Source organism: Biomphalaria glabrata, chromosome 9 (assembly GCF_947242115.1).
Source record: "Biomphalaria glabrata chromosome 9, xgBioGlab47.1, whole genome shotgun sequence".
NCBI lineage: Eukaryota > Metazoa > Mollusca > Gastropoda > Planorbidae > Biomphalaria > Biomphalaria glabrata.
In genome coordinates, this window is record NC_074719.1 from 42074511 (window position 1) to 42099780 (window position 25270).

The 25270-nt window shown below is 38.3% G+C and overlaps 1 protein-coding gene across 1 annotated transcript; it reads left to right on the forward strand.

Annotated features, from left to right (window-relative positions):
* Positions 1-14809: 14809 nt before the first annotated feature.
* On the forward strand, positions 14810-19527 carry LOC129928399 (DNA-directed RNA polymerase II subunit RPB1-like). The gene is made up of 2 exons (XM_056042634.1): positions 14810-14916; positions 18159-19527. The coding sequence occupies exons 1-2, from the start codon at positions 14810-14812 to the stop codon at positions 19525-19527; spliced, it is 1476 nt and encodes a 491-aa protein (XP_055898609.1).
* The last annotated feature ends 5743 nt before the right edge of the window (positions 19528-25270 follow it).

Here is a 25270-nt window from a genome sequence, read left to right on the forward strand (position 1 = left end):
ATTTGCAAAGCTTTGCTCTATGACTAGACGTTATTGGAATGAAAGTTTTCCTACCTGGGTAGAGACGGGGGGTGCTCATTATTAAATTAAAAGAACAGGCTTGCAAAGAGGCGCATGGTGTGCACAAGAATCTATTCTAGAGGCCCAGAAGCCTGGAAGGTCAAGAAGTTATGTCGGAAAGACCAGGTGAGACGTGAAAAAAGAAATGTGTTTTTAAAAATAGGGTTGAGTTTAAGTATGAGCTGAGTGTTTCATAGAATCTCATCTTTGTATGGCGTATCTTAATGTTGGAACAGCGCGCCCAGACAGATCTAGTGCACAAGTGGATGTTACATTCGTGAGCACGCATCAGAAAGGGTCGTCTGCAAGAGGCTTACGTGCTACTTGTAATTACTTGCAATTTCCTATGTATTATACTCGGGTTTCTTTAGTAGAGATCTTCATTAGAACTGCAAAGCGTGCAAGCAAAATACAAAAGAAAAATACTTTTTAAAAAACAAAGCTTAGTAAGTGTATCAATTAGTTTGGATCAATCACGTAATTAAATTTGTAATAAGCCTCAAACGACAATCTATAAAGGAGACACAAATTCAGCTTATACCAGCAACTCAGTCAAGTACTATTTCTTTACCTTGTTTGAGATACCAAACAAAAGTAATTAATTACCAATAGATAACTAACTAATTGGTTAAATTTTTTGTTATTGATTCTTGTGTTGTCAGGAAAAAGAAACAATTGGGTGAATTTCAGCTTGGTCCGAGATTTGGGTGTCGGAGAAATAACGTGTACAAACTTTTGGCAAGACAGACTAACACACAGACAGATAGAGTGAGTTCATAAAAGCTTTGTGATAAAAAAAACAACTCCACTTCTTAGTATTGCGTCATTTACTTAAAATGTAAGGTTTAAGCATAGAGAATAATTTCAAAGTGCGGATTAGTTTTTTTTAGTAGGTTCCTGAACGAGTTCAAATCATCGTCTTCTAGCTCCAGGGAGACAAGCGAGCTAGGCGAGGAAGCCACAAGAGGTTACAGGAAGAGAAGAGAATGAATGGAAAGACCCGACTCTATGAGATGCAAAGCTCCCCGGAAACACTGAGGATATTTGCCTCGGTGGCTGATTGGTTAGCGCTTGGTTTCCGAACCAGAGGGTCTCAGGTTTGAATCCAACTGAAGACTGGAATTTTTTTTTAAGTTCTTGATAAGTAGGGCGCCTTTGAGACCACCCAGCTCAAATGTGTACCTGAAATTAGTTGGGGTTGGTCGTTTTGCTGGCCACATGACACCCTCGTTAACCGTGTGCCACAGAAACAGATGACATTCACATCATCTCCCCTATTGACCGCACGGTCTGAAAAAAAAAGGGGGGGGGAAGGATGAAGCTTGGTAGCTTTTTACCCATAACTGTGATCATTGCCTAGGTCAAAAACAAACTCAGACGCCTTTACCGCTTTAATGGAGAGACAGAAAAAAAATGTCTGAGGGGTGCTTTAGAGAGAGAGAGAGAGGGAGAGAGAGAGAGGGAAGGGGCTGGGACATCAAACGATGTTGAACCTCATCTTTACAACCGACAACTGTAACAACAGGTGCAACTAAAGTAAGTTGATTCTTGGCTAGATGTTGACCTATGACCTCCCCATGTTACCAGATGGTCTTAATGTTGAGAAGGAAAAAAAAAAAAGCGGAAGAAAGGATTTTTAAAAAATGTGTTGGCGGAGTTATTACTGGTCCACACGTGTAGCCAGTCTCATTAACTTTAATTAATTACTCCCGTCTGATCGCGATGCATAATTACAGATTTGTTTTATGCAAGCAAAGATTGCAAATATGAAAAAAAACACACTAGTGTATTAAAGATAAAAGCACGTTCCTCATCCCATATGCTAGGACAAATTTGTACAAATGCTCCTTCTTCCCTAGTGCTATTAGAGCTAGCCAGGAAAACCAGTGACTTGGCAGAATTTAGGTCATTGGTTAATATCCATGACTAAATGCATGACGCGTAGGACGTAATCATCTTCTTTTTTGAAGTAACGTCTGTATTATATAAGATAAGATAAGATGTTCAGGCTAGTTTTTAGATTTTAGGGCACATCGGCGTATCTAGAGATTTGGGGGCCAGAGAGGTCCGCTTTACTATCTTGTCTCTACAAATGTGTTCCTTTAAAAAAAAAAACCCCACATAACTTACATATTGATAATACAGTATTCCGTCACCATGCAAGTAATGAACAAGAAATACTCCAATTTGTATTCTCTAGAAAGTAATTGTTAAAGGGTTAAAAGGTTAAACATTATAAAATCTTCTAAACAAGTTGGGGGGGGGGGGGGGGTTTCGAGCTCTTGCTAAACAAGTTGGGGGGGGGGGTGTTTCGAACTCTTGCTAAACAAGTTGGGGGGGGGGGGGTTTCGAACTCTTGCTAAACAAGTTGGGGGGGGGGGTTTCGAACTCTTGCTAAACAAGTTGGGGGGGGGGTGTTTCGAACTCTTGCTAAACAAGTTGGGGGGGGGGTGTTTCGAACTCTTGCTAAACAAGTTGGGGGGGGGGGTGGGTGTTTCGAACTCTTGCTAAACAAGTTGGGGGGGGGGGGGGGGGTTCGAGCTCTTGCTAAACAAGTTGGGGGGGGGGGGGGAGCGTGTTTCGAACTCTTGGTCCATGCACTGAAAATCCCACCAATCGTTACCTTTGAGGGAGAAACCGTGGCACCACTTGAAGCATTGAGTCCATGGAGCGCAGGGCTCTCTGAGGGACTTATGGAGTGATCAGTTCACTAAGGTACAAGGGAGGGGCGGACTGGCTATATGGGCATTTGGGCAAATGCCCGGTGGGCCGATACCCAAAAGGGCCGGTAGGGCTACTGAAATAGCCGCATCGATGCCACTATGGCACACATCAAATTGGTTATTGTTTTATAATATTCTCTTTAAAAAAGGCCCTCTGATCGTCGTGTTTAAAAACAAATCTTTCACAGACTCTACAGTGCAATACTATTTTAAGTGAACATTTTTCCCGTAATAATGTAATAGCCTTCATTCGTAGACAGTGCTACTAGTAGGCTTCACCCTTTTAGGGCCTACATACTTAGCGATTAAAAAGCAACATAAGGCCTATATTTCATATAAACATATAGAGTTCACAGTGTGCATTCATATCAATAAAATATCAAACGTAACATAATGATTTTGAAGACAGGTAGACCTAGAAATGGATGTCCATCATATGACATAGAATTTGTGGGCCGCATTATTTAGAAAAGCCCGGGCCGATTTTGACATTCAGTCCGCCCCTGGTACAAGGGCATATCTCTGTAGTAGATACACTGATCCTTGACAGGATGGCACTGAAGTGTACGCAAGAAAGCAGTACCAGAATCGTGCAATGTTTTGCGCGATTTTGGTTTATTCAGATTAAACTTTCTTTCACTTACAATAACGCACAAGACAAACAGGTTAACGCATCCACGTCCAGACTATAAAATACTGTTAAGCAGTCAAGGTTATTAAGAAGTTGTATATAGGTAATGATCATTTACACTACTCATTGTAATATACCCGCTGGAGTTCATCAATTATAAATTCATAGTCGCAGATCTAGGAGCATAAGCGAGTGGTCAAAACAAGATCAGTTTTTCATGTTCATTACAAAGAGCGAAGATCCAAAATTGTTAATAGTTACAGTAGTCACAGTAGTGCTTGGGATTATTTTATACGATGACCAGGAATGCAAATTGAAATCAATAAATGAGAAATTTTGCCTTTCATATTGTACTTTTTTTTAAACATAATTATGGTTTGTAAAGAATCAATAAATTACAAAGGTTACAAATTACACAGTCACATAATTGAATCGCAGAATAGAATCTGAATGTTATGTAATTTAATTTTCCCCTCTTATACAATGACGAAATGCAATAATTCTGCTCATTTTTCACATTTTCTTTTCTTTAAAAATCCTAAGGCATTATTATTCATAATCCTATATTTAACCTCTCACTATTCCAAAATGACTCCCAGGGATCACACAGTAGCATCTCGCAGAAACTTAACCGATGACATTCTGTGGCTACCCCTCTCTGCCCTCACTCTTCCTCCTAGGAAGTATTTACATTCAGAGGTCCCCCTAATGTCAGCTGTCACTGTCTACTTGATTCGTCAACATCTACCCACATATTAAGCACGCCAGGATAAGATAATTACGTGGCTTTCATCAGGGGCAATAATGCATTAGGGGTTAAAAATAATAAAAGACATGAGAATGAATGCTCCAGTGGGAGTGATAACAAAAGGAGGAAGAGAAAGGAGAAGAGAAAGAGAGAGAGAGAGAGAGGGAGAGAGGGGTAGGGAGAGAGAGGGAGTGAGAGAGAGAGAGAGAGAGAGAGAGAGAGGGGGGGTAGGGAGAGAGAGGGAGTGAGTGAGAGAGAGAGAGAGAGAGAGAGAGTGGGGGAGGGAGAGAGAGAGAGAGTGGGGGGAGGGAGAGAGAGGGAGAGAGAGAGAGAGAGAGAGGGAGTAAATGAGATTCATTGAAGATTGATTCGAAGGCCGTTGGAAAGAAGGGAATGTCATGGCGTCAAAGTGTCGTGTTGATAGGGTGATCTCATTCAGAGTTAGATAAGGCAATGCATTGTTTCATGGCTTCGTGCATGAATGGCGCATGAATACTACTTCATATGCGTCTGTGATGTGGCTCAGTACAGCTCATCCAATTGAAATTAATTGACTTCACACAAAAACTTGTATTCACATTTTGTTTTGGTTACATAAATGCAACCAGGCTCTTACTATCGGTGTAGGAATATACACCAACCACCAATCAACTCACTATGTATGTTTCAGTCAACATTTACACGTGTTTTCATGTCCCCGCCACCCCCCCCCCCCCATCCCCAGGATCCCCTTTTATCTATGTACGCATGGCCATGACGTCAATATGGAGGGAGGGGAGTCAGTGTGGTAAGGAGTTCGGCTTCCGATCTGAAGGGTCTAGGATTTGAATCTCGTTGAAGACTGGGATTAGGCATTTTTGGGGATTTATTAGGACTCCACCCACCCTTCTCCCAGAGCTTTGCAGCTTCTGCACAGTAGATCGCAAGATCTGAAAGGGTTAAGTTACTTAAACGCATTCAATCATACAAATTCTTCCGCTAATTCACTCTCTTCAAAATGATTTGTCAGATAAATTACACAAGTCTTGATTTCAACAGGCCTTGATCTTCAACGCATCTTAAGTATTAAGTATGACTGACTCTACTGTACACTATGTTAATTGACTTCATTTTCTTCCTGACCATGAACTTCCCCTTTCAGACCTTGTGGTCTATAGGGCCGATGATGTAAAGGTCATCTGTTTCAGTTGCCTACGGTTTACGAGGGTGTCATGTGGCAGCACAACGACCAACCGCCTTTACTTTTCCCCAACTAATGTCAGGTACCCATTAGAGCTGGGAGGACTCAGGGGCGCGACCAAAGACCCCAAAATAAAAAAAAATCTGTCTTCACCAGGATTCGAACCAAGTTTGGAAGCCAAGGCTTTACCGCTCAGCCACCACCTCTCCTCCAGATGATAAAGCAGACCAAATGTGTTTTGTTTTTAAAGTTTCGACAATAAACAGGATCATATCTTCTTACCTATAATCTAGCAAGATAGTAGATTGTAATTCAGATTGAATTCGTTTGTAATTAATATTATAGTAACTCTAGTGATGGACTGAAAGGGTTAATGTGTGTGCTTTGACCACCCGAAAGTTCAAATGTCAGAAAGTGCGACGCACTTTTCGAAAACAAGTCCAATAATACTCTGGCCATTGTTGACATTCACCGCGCTAGTTATCATGATATCACGTGATACACGGTATCGAATCACTGCGACGTGCTGCACTTGCCTATAAAACAATCATACAGGTTAAACGCCAAAAGCGCACGACCTTTGAACTATCAACACACGCGAAACTGGGTGAGACTTATTAGATTAGAGAGATGCCTAATGTGTTACGGTGGAAGTCATTTCGGCTGCATAAAAAGAACTAGGGCAGAGCCCCGAAGGGAGAAGGTGGGGGATGGGGGGTTGCACACATCAAAATAAAAACATGCATTGATTGTTTTCGTTTAGACAACACGCTCGCTTACAATGACACATTCACAAAAAGGGCAAAAATAGCCTGATCAATGGACGGGCTGGACACAAGACCCGCTAATGTTTCTGTATGATCATGTCCGATGTTGAATTATTGATAAAGTTCAATTTACAAACCATTATATGCATGTTGATTGGTCTAATCTAAATGAGCTTAAAAGATCTAGATCCATGACGATATCCAATGTTGAATTAATAATAATTATGATTATGTTGATTGGTCTAATCTAAATTAACTAAAAAGATCTAGATCTATGACCATATCCAATGTTGCATTATAGTGTACGTTTATTTTTTTTAAAGTGTACAATGAGCTTAATAGATAGAGAGTTTTGAATATATGAAATTTTGTATTAATTGGGCACAAATATTATGTAGATCAATACAAACAATGAACCTACTAGATCTAGATCAATGCTCCTATTATGTACGCTTTTATAGCTAAGGCCTAAAATGCAGTGTTTATAAAGGCTAACAGGGAAGCAAAAAAAAAAAAACAATTGGTGAACTAAGGACTAAGTCCGTTGCATTGGCGAGGATGGAAGAAAACACAAAAATCATTTCACTACCCACTAGTACCAACACGCCGTTTCTCAAAGGACCGTTCTTTTGGCGAACACCTGCACGGATGATTTGGCGCAGAGAAGGAATATGGTGGAGTTTCCCTGATGCGCTCGGCCATTGGCCTCGCTTCTTATTTAAGCCCTTTGGGGTATAAGTCATCGGTAATTGGGATATACTGATCTACATCTGCTTGGATCTTTCAAAGACAGAAGTTTGTGCAGACATGCAGATGGAGGCAAACCTGAGTCACAGACTCAGCTCTTACGACAATAAGAAAGAAGAATTAAAATACGAAAGATAAAGAGGGGGCGAGGTACTCGCCGGCGAATCCTCCTACACACGCCTCCCATGGACCTTTCTTATGAAGCGAAATGATATCTACATAATAAACATGTGATACCGCAGAAACAAACGTATATAACTGAATGACAAGAATACAAAGCTTCAAACGCCGGTCTTCTTAAAAGGACAGGCACTTTGTTTAGAGATTATCACTACATCGTCTGCCATATATAGATGGCATCGTAAGAAAAGGTACTTAACTTTTTTTTTACTATTATTGTAAGAAAACTAGAGACGCCCCTGTCAGTACAAAACACATACGCACACACACACACACACACACATCCCGAGCAGATGTTACACTTACAAAAGCCTATCTGCTACATAAACACCTACCACTACAAAAAAGGGGGTTAAAAGTAGTGAATGCCGTGAGGATAACTTTTAACTCACCTTCAAACTGCTCACTCCAAGCCTAACACACGAGCATTGATTTTCTTTTTGTTATCCTTCCTTCAGTCTATCCTGTAAACAAAATCGTCAGGTTCAAAAGAAGAGCAGTGACACACCTTGAGTGTGTGTGTCTGTGCATGTGTTCTCTTGCCTACAATGGAACGTATGTGTTTGTATGTCGCTCCTATTCTTACTGTAAATGTGTGAACTGAGCCTAAATCCAGTGTATATAATGCTACTATGCTACTAAAGATCTGTGTTATTTTTCAGTCACTAAATCAAGGAGATCTAAATGTCTAGATCTATTACGACATAAACATAATTTTCATTTGAGCAGAGAATTTAAATGATCTAGGTTCTGAATCTAGAACTTTTCTTTTGTAGGTTTCAGATGTTCTTTAAGAATTAAAAAAAATATTACATCACAGCCCAAAAACTCACAAAGAACGAAGCGGGGTGGCTACAGGCAGGGTTTGAACCCGAGACCATCAAGACGGCAGTAAAATGCGAGTAGGGACAAGACCAAGCAGATATACATCTACTTGTCGGTGGTTTAAGATAAGCTTCTGCTTTTTTATCTTTATACTTTAATGATAGTTTACAATAGTTTAAATTTTAAAGTAGTGTGGTTAGGCTCAAATATGGTCGTGTTGTATGCGCTTCGGACTGTCGTAACGATGGTCCCGAGTTCAAAACTCAGCCCATCCCCCAGCAGTCCTTCGTGGGAACTGAGCTAGAATGTAACTGTCTTAATTTCTGACGGAACATCCGAATTTTGTAAAACAAAAACAACTCGCTTAAAACACAGATCTGGATCAAGACTACATCTAGATTACAGGCGAAATAATATGGAATAAACCAGCAATAAGGAACTATGGAAATATATAAAATCTAGATAGAAATTCTATGTCAAATCTCCTTATAAATAAAGCCGTATTAATAATCCATCATAAATTCATAACACTGTACTGACAAATTAGCCATTACACATAAACAACACACAATTGACCTAACACTGAATGAATACCGAGAGTTTTTTTTTTTTTTTATCTTCCCGGTGAGACTCTCCAAAGGGAGAACACTTTTGTCGGACAATGTAAAAGTTACCGTTTTGTTCTAGGCGCCGATTACTTCCCCTTGATCGTCATTCTCTTCCCCCTTGCATCTCTACGTCCAGTCGTCCTTCTGGAGGCGCTGTCTGCCAGGATACGCTCTCCCACGTTAGAATTTAAAAACTGCATAAGGTCATGGTCTTTTTTTTTCTCGCTTTTTTTTTTTTTTTAACGTTCCATCTTTTTTTTTTTGTTTTCTTTCATGGAGAGAACTTTTTGTCTCCCTTTGAAACTTTTTTTTTTTTTTTTTTTGAAACTCCCAGAATTCAGCGCGTCTGTTACTTTTGGCAAATAGATTCTAAATGTTTAGTTTCATGACATTACTGAATTTGTCTGGGTTACCTTTCAAGCCATAGACGTGTTCAGAGGTAAAGACATAAGAATGAATAAGCTGGCCAGAAAAAGGTTTTAATAACCATGTTTCGCCTTCCATCTTCGTCCAATTCATTGAATAGCTTTGTCTTTTATACACAAAGTTCATATCAACTCACTCTGTTTGACATACTGTCATTATGATAAAATGTTCGTAGGCCTATATGTTATTTCTCCCACACTCAATCTCTGATTAACTTGTGAAATTTTGCATACTTATAATAATTTGTTTGGTATCTTGAACAGACGTGGTGCCCCGATTGAACATTTTTACGCATTAAAAAAAAAAACGATCATGTAAACATTCACCAAGATACCCCATTCTTCCCTACCCCTTACACAACTGTTCCAGACAAGTGATAGGATCATAGCGCCTTTAGACATTGAGACATGACTGATGCAAACTAATTGATACAATTACACTGAATTACGACTAAAAAAAAAGTTCTTTCATAAACGTTACTACAAGGGATCTCTCTCGTCTGTTACTCTGTCTCTAAGCTATTTCCGTTCTAAGTTTTTAATATACCATTGCGTCACTGAGGAAATCCCCGATTAGTCTCTACTTTCATTCTTCTTACTATTGAGTCATTACATCGTATTCTTGAATTCAGGCCAGGGCCGGTCTTAGACCACTGCATCCTATGCGGCCGCAGTGGGCCCCGCACTTTCATAGGCCACTCGCGAATTCTAGGTGTTAATTATTAAATTAAACGATTTTAACTTATTATTAAATGGTTCCTGGAGTTCTCGTGAAATTGCAAAATATACGAATACGTCATGAGAATCTGAAATTATTAAAATCTTCTGAAAAGTCTCCTTAAAAAAACAGACAAAATTATCAATTATGGGTGTCATTCAAAATGGAAAACGTCAATCCTACTAGCGATTGAAAAAAAAAACGGCATTGTAAACTTTCCTTTAATAAAAATATAATAATAAGGCGAATTTTAACCAAAAGAAGTTCAAATAATTTATTTACTTTAATAGTCACTGGCATATAAATATAGATCTAAATCTATCTCGTCCTCTTTTGCTAGTCGATAGTAAATCTAAAAAGCAGATCTAAATGTTTATCAGCCTTTTGTTCGGAAACTACCCTCTACTGTAGATGTCTCGTAAAGTTAATTTGACCGTGATTTTGTACTTAGTAAAGTAGATGAATAAAACGCAAAGACGAATTTAGTTTCTAATACAAAATCTTAATTGTTACTTATTGTCATTATCCTTACCCAGATTGGGCCCCGCGCAATCCGTTTCGCATAGGGCCCCGCAATCTGTAGGACCGGCCCTGATCCAGGCCCACGGAAACCTTGTTACGCCTGTGTTTCTAAGATGATGTAATATTGGGCAATCAGGTAAACAAAAGTTTTATTACTATATGGCTCAGCGGTAGGTTGGACCCACCTTAAAAGTATGGGAAACTACGCCTTGTACAAATAAAAAAAAATCTTGGTTTTAGGGAAGGATGTGCTGGGCTGATTAATTAAAGCAGCAAATTGTTTCACTTATTTTAGGCCAACTCATCATATTTAAATTGAACACTTAACATATGTAAGATAATTATTTTTTTCACCTAAAATTTAAGAAAACAAATATTTCAAACTGTATAAAATAAATATAGCGAAATGGTGAGACATTTATTTAGTACCAGCAGTACGCTCGTTGATTGGGTGCCCAGGCTTTAGAATGTTTATTGAGAGTGTTAGAAAACGGGCCTAATTTTAACGTGAAACCTAACATACTTTTTTTTCTTAAAAAGAAATTTCACTGCCGCTCTCTCTTTCTCTCTCGTTCGCTCTTAGGAACCCCATTTTGTGTTTTTTTTTTTTTTTTCATGCGCATCGTAATTTCTTACATATAGGCTTTCATTTTGGGCCCGTTACTTTCAGTACCTCCTTTACTTATCCGCCTGTACCCTGCAGTCTACAACAAAATGTAGGTCCTTCGTACACTTTCTCGTTCCAATTTCTATAATTATCTTGGTATTTAGTTCTCTGAATAAAAAGAAATATTACTTTAGTTTTATTAATTGATAACGTTTATTTGACTCCACTTGAATGTAGCGAAATTATAATAGAGCTAGATTTTCCTTTTCCATGCTTTTATGACTAATAGCTGTTTTTTTTTTTGTTTTTTTTTTTGTTGTTTTGTTTTTGACGGTGTTACAAAGTACAATTACTTTGTCTCTCTCTCTCTCTCTCTCTCTCTCTCTCTCTTATCTTTCTCTCGAAAAAAAAGAAAAAAGACTCTAAATCTATCTTTTCTAGCTATTAGTATTTTTTTTCTTTACACATCTTAAAGGAAGCGGAAATGACGTATAGCATTTTAAAATAACTAGATTTTCAGAAAAAGAAAAAAAAATGCTTAAAAAATGTGTGATATTTTTTGATGTTATCTAATTAGACTGCGGCCTTGTGAGGAAAATATCGAAAATAAAATACAAAGGTTGATAAGAGCTTGCGGTTTGTCGCGAATTGCGGCGGTCAGGTAGGGTATCTGTCATACAGCAGTTCTTAGTGAGCACCTAGGATGTAAAAGAAACCTGTTTACGAAATTTGATGCAGATACGTACAGCTGTTTAAGAGATCTCTTGATAGATTAGTGATATTTTTGCTTATATATAGTAGATTACACAAAAAGAGTTAACGTAATAGATGCTGGAACTTTCAATTAGCCTTCAAATAAATCATCAGCAGTATTGAGCATTTTGGTACGGTATAACGATAACATTGCTCCCCCCCCCCCCCCACCTTGTTATTGAGTGTGTGTTTCTGATGTGACGGTGGGAAGAGGTTAACGGGTTAGAGATTGATTCTGAATGATGCCAGATAGGTGGCATTGTGGTCAGCGGTCTTAGTTAAAGGAGAAGACTCCAGAACGTGAGACTTAAAAGATGTTTCATTGTAGTTGTAGTGAGTTAGATTTCGTTCAGGATTTTATATTATTACAAAAGTCTACTATATGAGAGTGGGAGCAGGCAGGGTTTGAACACAGGACCAACGAGACCAGTCCAGCGCGCATACCGCTCGACCAGTTAGCCATAAGGAATCGCATTGCACAATTACATACACGTTTTTAGCCATTTAGACGAGTGTTCAATTTTTGATGCATCACAAACATTATTTATCTGGACAGGTACGAGAAGTGCTCATCATAAAGCATTTCGTTTATGGCCCGGATTGCATTTTAATCCCAGGGCCGATTTCGACACCCAGTCCGCCCTTGATTCCATCTCTTCATCTTCTCCACTTAAGCACTTATGTATCTGGTAACTTTGAGATCTAGAGACACTTCGGGGCTACCTGAGATGAACTCCAATTGATGGCATGGCTGGAAGGATCAGTCCTCCCGTAGAGCCTTGACGACTTCGAGGCTACAGACAGGGCCGGTCTTAGGCCACTGCAACCTATGCGGCCGCAGTAAGCCCCGCACTTTTATAGGCCCCGCAATAATTCTAATTGTATATTATTAAATAAAACCATTATATTACAGGGAAATCATAAAAATCTCCTGAAAAATAGACGAAATTGTCATATTGGGGTGTAATTCAATTTCTTGAAGTCAACAATTCCCGAAGATACATTGAATAATTTGGCAACTCTCGGAATTGCTCTTGATCTATGTAGAAAACAGAATTTTGATGGATATACTGTATGACTTCACAACACGCAAGGCTCGTAAAGTTAATTTGATCGTGATATTGTACTTTGTAAAGAATGAATAAAATGCAAAAAAAAACGAATTAATTTTCTAATACAAAATCTTAATTTTCACTTATTATCCTTATCCCTACCCAGACTGGGCCCGCGAAATCCGTTTCGCATAGGGCTCCGCAATTGTTAGGACCGGCCCTGGCTACAGAGATCACGCCTCACAAACACCTCACGTCAGACCCTAGACATCTCTATATATTCATTATGAGCTTTTTGAACCCGCAGTCTAAATGTAAACCACTCTATGTTCCGCTCTAGTCTAACCCCCCCCCCCCCACACACACACCAAAAAAAAACAACAAAAAAAGTACAGTACTTACGTTCAATTCTGTGGCTCTCACTTCAAACAGACCCGGCCGAGACTTGCATTACAAGACCCTGAGATTTTTCCACCCTGCTTTCTAATTGGCTACTTGTTGACTTAGCCAAGTGACCACAGGTGTTGCTCCCTAATGAAACAACTGCTGCAGACGTCGAAACCTTAAAACAGTTCCAGATATTTTGTAAAGTTTTAATTTTTAGAAGAATTCTGTGTCTATATGAATGAGTGATAGTGAGTGTGTGAGGGATTAAGTGCGTGTGAGTGTGAGGGATTAAGTGTAAATTTGTGCGTGTGCATAGGTAAATGTGTGTGAAGTAGTGCGTTTGAATGTGTATGTCTTTACGTTGGTAAATTTACAGGATTTCTTTCACTAAATTCAAATATATATACAGGGCTTTTTTGTGATGGTAAGCACCGGTACGGTGTACCGGCACGGTTTTGAAAAAAAAAATTACTTTTCTTGTTTTTTAACGTATATTGTCGTATATTATTAATTTTTAATAGTTAAAAGTTAGGCAATCAACTACTGAGTACCGGCACCTAATCACTGAGTACACTCACCTATTTAAATATATACAGTGCTTTTTTTTTTTAATAAAAAGGTGCCGGTTCCCAGTAGTAGGCCTAGTAGTATATATATCGTTATGTAGGCCTACTTTATGTAACTCTTTTTTTAAGCTGTAGGGTCTAGTCGCCCCGATTCTTGGTCAATCGATCTTTTCTTAGAAAAGTAATGATCTTCATTTCTCAAAGTATAGAAATAATGCAATACCATTTTTTTGCTGCTTTTTTTTTATAAATAGAATGGGCTATTAATCATATAACTGAGTATTCACGCAAATCTATGAACTAAGGCCATTTCCTGTTAGTTTCCAATGAGATAATGTTTTGAAAATTCTATATCTAGATTGTAATAATTCAAGTCTGTTCATTTTAATCATCTTATGATTTTAGATGTATATTTAAATAGATTTACTAATATCTGTGACGGCCCTCGTGTATGGCGCATATGAGTGGCTTGTTTGATGTCTAGGGCAGGGTTTCTCAACCTGTGGGTCGCGACCCCTTTGTGGATCGAGTGACCCATAGCCAGGGGTCGCCTAACTCCATTGGAAAATTGGGGGTGGGGGGAGATGGCAATTTTTTGATTCGGCATTTTTTTCTCTAATGTGTTGTAACAAGCATATTTGTACCATAGTGGATATAGATTTAAATCAGTAGTAGTCATGGAAAGGGACATTGCTCAAATTACATTATTTCCAAACAAAATATGAAACTATCGTCAAGTTTCAATGAAAAATAAAAAGTGGTGGTGTCAAATATAAACACGGACATACTGCCAGAGGATACAGAGGGCACTTTGAGTGAATGTAACATTCTTGTTGGAAAGTATGTTGTTTTATTTATTCGTTCTTCTTTGTTTTTTTATAATTGTTATTCCAAAATAGATGTTACAGACCACATCTCCGTTGTTGCAGAATACATTTTTCGACAAATGAATTTACTCTCATCAATACGTTGAAAAACCATTGCGGGATCAAACATTTCTTTGGTGAAAATCTAATCACGTCAGTAATACGCCATCGTATTCTAGTCAATGGAAATAATTTCATTATTAACCAACTAATGAACACGGACTTCGAACAAAAGAAAGATAATAAAAGAAAAGAGAATGACGATCGTTTGGCGGTAAAGTTTTACTTCACTAGTTCAAGCAGGAATTCTGAGACCCCGATGCAGCATTTTTAATGAAGTTCTTTCTGCCGTATGTATTGAGGCCGAACATACGTCCGAGCTTTCCGGATAACGACATCCAGTAGTTTAGTTTTGAATCCTGATTAAACTCAGACTTGACTCAGATGGCAAGTACCATAATTAAAACATATCAGCCTATGAAGCTTCTTATTTTGGCGGCTCTCAGAATCGCCAGAGTTCTGAAACCTCACACCAGTATCAATGAGTTCTTGTCAGTGGCCAAAGACATTGCTCGTTATGATTGGAGCCAAATTTATTAATAAATTTAGTGCAATTTCCATACCTAATAGCTCTATCCACAAGAGATTTTGTTGACGTGTCATCTGACATTAAGGAAATGATGTCTGCTTCTTTTACAATATTTAGCATCCAGCCTGATGAATCCACTGGTGTTGTAAATTGTTCACGATTACTAGTTCCGGTATACTTAAGATGTATACATAAAGGCGATTTTAAAGATTAGTTTCTATGCAAACCTCTATAAACGAACTCTACAGCGGGTGATGTAACTGACAAAGTTGGTTCAATTTGAAAAAGTAAAAGACCTATTGGAAAAATATATGTGGTGTCTGCACAGATGGTGCTTTAAGTATGCTGGGTTGTAGGTCTGGATTTCAATGTTTGGTACAGAATGAGTCACACAGATGGTGCTTTAAGTATGCTGGGTTGTAGGTCTGGATTTCAATGTTTGGTACAGAATGAGTCACACAGATGGTGCTTTAAGTATGCTGGGTTGTAGGTCTGGATTTCAATGTTTGGTACAGAATAAGTAACCATTAGAATCCATTGTAACTCATTGTATGATTCATCGACATATATTAGCAACATCAATAGCAATGCATCTAAATATTTCTCTTCAATGTCAGTTACACAAATTTGGATCAATTGTTTGCAGTCATTCTGTTCTATACGAGATGTTTTCTAGACTTCCTCTTCCATTTCCAGCACTGTATCTGCCTGTCAGTCTTAATACAGAAACTAACTTGATGTGAATTACTAATCTAGTCAAATAAAAACAATCTCAACCTTCGTACTAACCTTGGCGTGTTTGAAAATACTGTCTCAAAGTTTTCCATGATTAGTAATACTTTTTAAATTATAAACTATGTATTTAATGTGAATATTATAAATACGCAATGAAAGGTAAATAAATAAAAATAATAAAATCTGCTTTTTTTAAAAGGTAAATCACAATTTCTTTACACTAAATAAATAGGATACGTTTGTAACAATTAAATTAACATCATGGATATTAGTTATATACATTTTGATAACCATTTTATATCATTAGCTAAATCACATTTACCTAGACCTATGACAAAAAATTTAATGGTATGGGTCGCCACTGAGTGAAAAATTATATTAGGGGGTGGCGGAGCTTAAAAGGTTGAGAACCGCTGGTCTAGGCGATGATTATTTTGAGTTTGCCACACACTGGGCCATCAGAGATATATCGGGAGCTGGCACACAACAAAACAAACAATGGAGAAAGATTCACAACTTTTAAAGAATTGATGGATATTTTTTCACATAAAGTGTAGGCTACAAGGCTAAACAAAATGGGGGTGGGGGAATTTGCATCTATCTTATAGATAGTGATATTGTATCATCATGTTTGGCACTTTCAATGTCTAGTCGAGATATAATTATTTATTTTTTTTTAAAAAGGAAACCTCAGAATTTGCGCTATTCAGTTTTAGCTTTATCATCATAGGAATCCTTGGGCCTTAGGCCTCTTTTCTTTGCCTCTTTTTTGGGCTTTATGTGCCTCTTTTGTGGGCTTTTTTTTTTTTTTATTTGTAAGTTCTCATAATTCACAAGTATTAAATCATAAACAGTTGAAAAGTGATTAACCTAAAAATATAATAATAGTAATAGAAATATTAATTAATATCAAAGACATACTACCTAACCAATGAACCCCTTAAAGACAGAAAAATGATACAAGTATCCTCTACTCCAGAACAATCAACACAATATCAGATATCCCTGACCCCCAACACCCTATTGATATAATTCCTTTAGTAGTATGAATATGATCTTCTAATGTAGTCTATATAAGAGTGAAATTTCTAGTTTTGTTTTCGGTCATTATTAAATCATTATTTTGCCTCTAGCATTGTTGATGGTCGCTTATAATTACTTTGTTAAAATCTAAATTGGCAGATAATCAGCAGAAATGTACTAATTGTTTTAACCATCTGTTTTTATCAGATTGCGTAAAGGTTGGAAAAAGGCGACTAGGAAATTATTATCTGGGTTTAGAACTCATCTCAATCATGACTCTTACTGTAACAATTTCGTTTCAATTCTAACTTTTCCAATGCAAAGTCTTTCTTAAAATAATTATGATAAATTCATGTGAAATTACACAAACTCTGTCTGGAAAGGGGAGGGGCGGTAGAGTGAAAACGATTAATCCTCGCTCCTTTTTATAATTTCTGCTAATGATTGCATTTGGCATTAAAGAATAGGGGTGGGGCGACTCGATAAAAGAGTTTCATGTATAGCATAGATAAATTATATTAGTGACAGATTTTTCTTATTTTGTAATTTCTTAACTATAATACAAAAAGAAAAAAGTATTGGTTTGTCCGATGGGGGGAAGGTGATCGCATGTATCACCCCGCCCACCTGGTACAACCCTTTTTCATTTTATATTTACTAATCATAAAATTGGAGATTATAGTGTGGTGAGACATGATATACAATGGGTTCACATATCAATACGTAGTTTATAATATATAGATATTCAACTAATTTTGTTAACAAACTATGATTTCTCCATAAAAATAGGACCCCCCCCCCACTCAGAGGGCTAAAGTGGGGAGAGCAGTACATGAAATTGTTCCCCCCCCCCCCCATTATCCCACCGAATAGGCAAAAATACCAGAAAGGGAGCGACATAATATAAAATTTATATATTAATTTAACTAATTTTGTCACAAACTATGATGCCCCCCCCCACTCACAGGGTTTAGGTGAGAAGGGCAGTAGAGGTATTCGCCCCTCCCCCCCCCCCCCAATCGGTCAACAGGGGAACGACATAATATAAAGATTGGTTAAAATATCAATAACAAGTTTTAATGATATAGATATTTAATTGATTCTGTTAGAAAGCTGTGATTTCTACAAATAAATTGGACCGCCCCCCCCCCCACTCAAAAGTTTATGGGAGGGTGGCGGCATTGATGCCATCGCTCCCTCCCGACCCCACCAAATCGGCCAACATACTAGAGAGGGGGGGGGCGAAGTATTCTAAAAACAGGTTTAACTATAAATAATTAGTATATATTATTAAGATAAGCAATACATTCGAATGCAAATTGTGTGAATTCTATACTAAAATTCGTCCGCCCCCCTGTACATCCACCAGCTTGTACTGTACATCCACCAACTTATCTCTAGAGTCTGAAATCGACCTTGTCTGTACATCCACAATCTTGTCTGTAGAGTCTGTACATCCATCAACTTGTCCTGTACATCCACCAACTTGTCCTGTACACCCACCAACTTGTCCTATACATCCACCAACTTGTCTGTAGAGTCTGTACATCCACCAACTTGTCCTATACATCCACCAACTTGTCCTGTACATCCACCAACTTGTCTTGCACATCCACCAACTTGTCCTGTACATCCACCAACTTGTCTTGCACATCCACCAACTTGTCCTGTACATCCACCAACTTGTCTTGCACATCCACCAACTTGTCCTATACATCCACCAACTTGTCCTATACATCCACCAACTTGTCCTATACATCCACCAACTTGTCCTATACATCCACCAACTTGTCACTTGTCTTGCACATCCACCAACTTGTCCTGTACATCCACCAACTTGTCTTGCACATCCACCAACTTGTCCTGTACATCCACCAACTTGTCTTGCACATCCACCAACTTGTCCTATACATCCACCAACTTGTCCTATACATCCACCAACTTGTCCTATACATCCACCAACTTGTCCTATACATCCACCAACTTGTCCTATACATCCACCAACATGTCCTATACATCCACCAACTTGTCCTATACATCCACCAACTTGTCCTATACATCCACCAACTTGTCCTATACATCCACCAACTTGTCCTATACATCCACCAACATGTCCTATACATCCACCAACTTGTCCTATACATCCACCAACTTGTCCTATACATCCACCAACTTGTCCTATACATCCACCAACTTGTCCTGTACACCCACCAACTTGTCCTATACATCCACCAACTTGTCTTGCACATCCACCAACTTGTCCTATACATCCACCAACTTGTCCTGTACATCCACCAACTTGTCCTGTACCTCCACCAACTTGTCCTGTACACCCACCAACTTGTCCTATACATCCACCAACTTGTCCTGTACATCCACCAACTTGTCCTGTACACCCACCAACTTGTCCTGTACATCCACCAACTTGTCCTGCACATCCACCAACTTGTCCTGTACATCCACCAACTTGTCCTGTACATCCACCAACTTGTCCTGTACATCCACCAACTTGTCTTGTACATCCACCAACTTGTCCTATACACCCACCAACTTGTCCTATACATCCACCAACTTGTCCTGTACATCCACCAACTTATCCTATACATCCACCAACTTGTCCTATACACCCACCAACTTGTCTTGTACATCCACCAACTTGTCCTGTACATCCACCAACTTGTCCTGCACATCCACCAACTTGTCCTGTACATCCACCAACTTGTCCTGCACATCCACCAACTTGTCCTGCACATCCACCAACTTGTCCTGCACATCCACCAACTTATTGACATTTAGCTTCTTTGTCCAAAGGTAGCCTTTTTTTAAAGGTTTTAATAAAAACGTTGAACTTGGCCAAGCCACCATCACCAGAGGCAGAACGAAGGCATCTTCGTAAGGTTCCTCTAACATGGCAGTTTGTCCAGCCCTCGGCGTCTACATTCATACACTAAAATAAAAATGATGGTTTTTACATAGCTTCTCTACAACAATGGTTGCGCCTTAATTGCTCACACCGATCATGAGTTGACGAATTATCGCATGCTGCCGTTTCTTTGAGTTTAACAATAAACCTCGAGAAAAAAAACCTATAAAGTCATGTTTCAGAAGCCACCCAATAAAATCTACTCATCCCCAACGATGACTATTGAATGTGTAAGTCTTCAACGTGGTAGATCACTTCACATAACTAGGAAGCATTGTATCCAATGACGCATCGCTTTCAAGAGAAGCTGACAACAGTCTTGCTTAGGCTATTGACGCTTTTGGATACCTCCAAGCGAGAGAGTGGCGGAATTAATAGCTCCAGCTGCTTACAAAAATAACTGTCTACCAAGCAGTGGTGCTCACCTTACCTTTTGTATGGAGAATCTGGGACACAGTGGCGTAACTAAGGGGGGGGGGGGATGGGGGGGGGAGAATTTTAAAATCCCCCCGGGCCCCCACCTAGGGGGGGCCCCCAAATGGGTGTCCGAAATTTATTTGTAAATACATAAATTAATATATTTGATTGATAAATAGTGTCAACGGGTGTCTTTTTTTTAATCAACATTTATGGATTAAATTTATCACAAAGACTAGACCTAGATATTTTAAAAATATTTTTGCCGCACAGATCAGTTCCTAATTGTTGTCTATGATTTCCATTTTAAACTTTGTTGCCACGAATAAAACTGCATGATATACAGCGAATTCCAGGTATCTTGTTACCTTTACTAATAATAGATCTAAATGGCGAGTATTATATGGCTACACTAATTAACCTTGAAGGAAAATTTACAGAATCGAGTATAACTAAAAGTTATTCTTAACAATGCTAAAATTGTCCATTAATCGGGTTTGGCGTCTATAATTTCAGAATTAAACTTCACACTCGAGTTATTACCCCTTTATTCATCCTTCCTCAATCCAATGATCTAATCCTTTAGCTTTCGCACAAAACATAAACAAAAAATAATGACGTAATATCATATAATATTAATACATCCTTCCTATTGAAGTTATTATCACACCATTCCTTTTAAAGTTCTTAATAGTGATATCTACTAGCAGGGCCGGCCCTAGCATTTGCGGGGCCCTATGCGAAACGGATCGCGCGGGGCCTAGTCTGGGTAGGAATAAGCATAATGTCAAAATTATTATTTTTTGAATTAGAAAATAGGCCTACTTTCGTCTTTGCAATAAATTTTTATCAAATGAAAGCTCGCAGCCTCGCAATACCACTTTTTAATTATTGGCACCCCAAAACGTCAATTTCGTCTATTCTTCAGGAGATTTGAATAAATTCAAAAAAGTTCAGGACTTTATCGTATATTTTGCCTTTTCATGAGATTTCCTGGAGGCCCTGAAAAATCAGGAGGTCGCGAAAACCCTGTTATTTTATATACGTTATAATTGTTTAATTTAATAATGTACACTTGGAATTAGCGCGGGGCCTATGAAAGCGCGGCGCCCACTGCGACCGGCACTGTCTACTAGGAACTTTAACAATTCGTCCACTTCTGGTTGTCTTGACTGAACAAGTTCTCTAGATGTTGGTCTATAACTGTCTGTTTCGTTTGTAGCAACAGTTTGCAGTTCATTGTCTTCATCGGTATCATAGTACCCAGAGATGTCTTCATCGAAACTCTTATTTAAAAAGCGTTGATTTCTTCCGTATGTTATTCCATTGTTTGCCTTTATGATGTAAGATCTGGGTGCTGAATTTTTTTTTATGACAACTGCTTTCTGCCATGTTTGACCTAGACGAACTCTCCGACAGAATAATCTTTAGGTAGTCTTGCTTTTGCATCGTATTTCACTTAGCTTTTCATCTGTCGTTCGTTGAATAATGTCTCTGCATTTTCAGCTACCAATGGTTTCAGAAGTTTGTGATCAGTTGGAATGATTCCCTGAGTCTTCTACTCGTCATCAGTTGTGATGGTGAATACGGCAGTCCACTTATCGGAGTATTTCTATACTCGAGCATAACGAGATATGGATCTTTCCCACTTTTGTATACTCTGAATCCTTTTGCTTTCGCACAAAACATAAACAACCAACAATGACGTAATGCCATATAATATTAGCACATAATCTTCTTCATGCAGTGGAAAATTACGATTTTTTTGCTTATCTTGAATTCTGGTCAAAGCTCCTGTACCCAATTAATATAGTTCGGAAGAAACTACAAAAGTCTGGACTGCATATACGGGAATCTGCTAAAGAAATTAGTACCCTTTCATGCTTTCTGCAAAATGATGAGAAACTGACAAAAACCCAATCCATCGAAAAATCAAAAGAAGGTAGTGAATACTATGGATTCCCTGAAATCAAAACAACCATATGAAAGAAAAGACTTGATGGAAAGTTGAGTTCTAATGTAGGACTGTCAATACAACTGCAATTCAAACGTGTTGCGACAGAAGTGCTGGACAGATTTCATATGGAGATGAAGGGAAGATTCCAAAGGCTGGAAAGAAAATGGATATCCGATACCTTTAAGTTTCTTCTTGAACCAAGACACCTGTTAGAAGACACGCTTGTGACAAACTGTGCTACTTTTCCTGTTTGTATGATGAAATAAATGGAAAATCGCTTTTTCAATGATGTCATTGATGCACGAGCACTTTTCATCAACAAACAGTAATACAATCACCAATAGACATATTGAGGAAACAGGCTTCATATGGGAATTACGTGTGCTCAGACTTTGCAACCTCCTCCGAATACCGCTAACTCAGGCCACTTCCATTACGTCATGTGAGAGATCATTCTCAAAGCTCAAGCTCATCAAAAAGTATCTCAGGAGCACAATGACGCAAGAAAGGCTTATCATGGCTTTAATGTCAGTGAAGTCACAAATACTAGAAAGTATCGATGTAGTTGATGTTATAGATGTCTTTGCTGCACAGAATGCAGGACGTGAAGCGATATCAATTTAGATTTGTCACTTGTGCATTATTTAACTAATAAACAACGGTATTATTCTTTAAAAGAGTCTTGATGATTACTTTTTGTTAAGTTTACTGATATACTGAACCAATTTGATTTGAGGCGTATATATTTTTGCGTACATTATCTCATGTCATATGTCGAAAGTCAAAATGCAAGGGGCCCCCAAAGAGGTCAATCCCCCCGGGCCCCCAAATCCCTAGTTACGCCCCTGCTGGGACATGGAGGTTCTATAGAATGCAGTCTCCACACTAAGGCTTGAAAAAGGGTGTCTCCGCTCTGGTGACCGGTCATTTCCTCCCCAATTAAATATTTTGTCTTATTCATTGTTTAATTGTGCCGTTAAGGCTTTGACTTTAAGCCCTCATTTCATCTGATATATAAATATGATTATGTAGAATGCGTTTTTGATATTTTGTGACATGTTATAAATGCGTATATTATTATAGTGTTTCTCCTTCCACTACATTCTTGATGAGAAATCTTATAATATATTGTAAATCTGGGTGTGTACTTAGCTCTAGCGCTTCTACTGGATGTGGGGGATGTAATATTATAATATTATCCTGCACATGGCAAAATGATCAAAGGCCAAGGTGTGGTGGAAGTAGTGTGGAAATTCTTTGAGAGATGAGAACGATTAGAATACTTATGACCATGCCGCTGATAACATCATGAAAGGCCAAGGTGTGGTGGAAGTAGTGGAAATCATTTAAAAGATTAGAATACTTATGATCATGCCGCTGATAACTCCTGACGACCATCGTTCACTTTATTTTATTTTTCAATCGCTCTTTCTCGAAAATGGGCGCGTCATTTTAGCCTTGAAAAAGATTTTATTTTTTCTAACAAAAGTCTGACCCACCCATCCTTAGGGTATCATGTCGTTTATATAGGTTTTGCTTTTATTTCTTTTAAACATTATTGTTGTAAATTGTGTTATAGGCAAAGACAATTACAAAACTTTTTAAAGTAATTTGATTGGATGGATCGTCTTCTGTACTTACAATCAATAGCCTATCTATCTTTTGTAGATGAACTCAAAAGCACCTTTTTTTTTACATTACCTCTATGCATGTTAAATTTTATAGTTTATAATGGCATTTTATTTTATTATTCTCTAATGTGTTACACTTTTTGTCAAGTAAATAAAAATGAATATATTAAATCTTGGTTCTTTCGTGATTTTTACAATAACTATTTGATAAAAGGATCAGATGATGAAAAGAAAGGGGATGAAATGACCAGGGGGTAAAATGACCGGGGATAAAGTGACCTAGGATGAAGTGACCGGGGATGACATCTGCATTAGTTCATACTGGCATTGTGGTAGACGTTAAGTAATGTCCAGATGTTTTAAAGTGGTCTGACACTACTACCAGTTATTCTGATGTTGAGCAATTTGTTGAATGAGTTAGGGTTCGAACTAGTTCCAACACTTGACGAAGGAGTTAAACAGTGGACATCGAGGGGGAAGACAAGTGGAAGGAGATGGAGACAAAGAAAGCTACGGACAGTGAAAAAAAAACAACCTCAGGTTCGAACGAAAACTGGCTTGTTCCTCAACCAGCAGAGAAAATGTCACCTTGTTACCCGCCGTATGTGGATAGGTATACGGCTAAAATGGCAAATGAAAAAGTTTTCTACGAAAGGCAGAAAAATCGATTTACGATTGAAGGAGGTCGATAATGAAGTAGTCACAGTAAGTGGTAAAGCTAAGGGTTAGAGTTTGAGTACGTTGATATCACAGCCACGTGATGTATGTGTCAAGAGTCATACATATTTAAAAAAATAAACTTGTTTTGTTTGTCACTGGCGTATTTCTAGAACCTCGAGTAATTGCCCAGCAAGAAGATATTTACAATTGTTAATTTAAATTAAGGCGACATTAGAACTTTCCATGCGTGCCAAAAAATAGCTTAAATAGTTTAAATAAAGGTGGGCATATGTAGATATGAAGAGACTAAACAAGGAGATGTTGTAACTGTTTAGAAGCCTCTTGCGTTTGTAATTGTATTGAAAATAAAATTGTATGGTTTATATATGAAGTTTGTTCATCATTAAAGTGATTCTAAGTTCTAGAATATCCTAAAAATTCACTGGTACGACAAAGTAGAAAACACCAAACTGTGGGAGATGAGTGGGCAGAAAAATATAGAGCTGCATATCTTAGGAAGTGGAGATGGATTGGTCACATCCTTAGAAAAGATACCAGCAACAGAGCTAGGCAGGCCTTAGAGTGGAACCCCCAGGGAACAAGACGCAGAGGAAGACCAAAAAGAACATGGCGACGCAGTGTACTTGAAGAAGCAGAGAAGACCGGGAAGAGCTGGGACACCATGAAAAAACTAGCAAGAGACCGTGGAGAGTGGCGTGTTTTTGTCGAGGCCCTGTGTTCCACGAGGAACTTAAAGGAATGATGATGATGAAGAAGTTCAAGAATAAATGTTTTGTGTTTATTTAAAAAAAAAAGAAAATTCTATTCATACTTTAAATTAGTATATCCGGGATTACAATGGCGTTTGAATAATCTGACATTGTTCTGAGAGTCAAACTGTAAAAAACATTTAGAACACTGTCTCGACCACACAATCTCACCATTACACAGTGATAGTGAACACTTCACA

Bases quoted from the DNA above. Each gene is read 5' to 3' on its own strand.
- LOC129928399 (XM_056042634.1), top strand. From the start codon at position 14,810: ATGGCAAGTACCATAATTAAAACATATCAGCCTATGAAGCTTCTTATT. The intron at 14,917-18,158 runs GTCAGTGGCCAA...TCTTGTCTGTAG, and splicing joins ACCAGTATCAATGAGTTCTT to AGTCTGTACATCCATCAACT.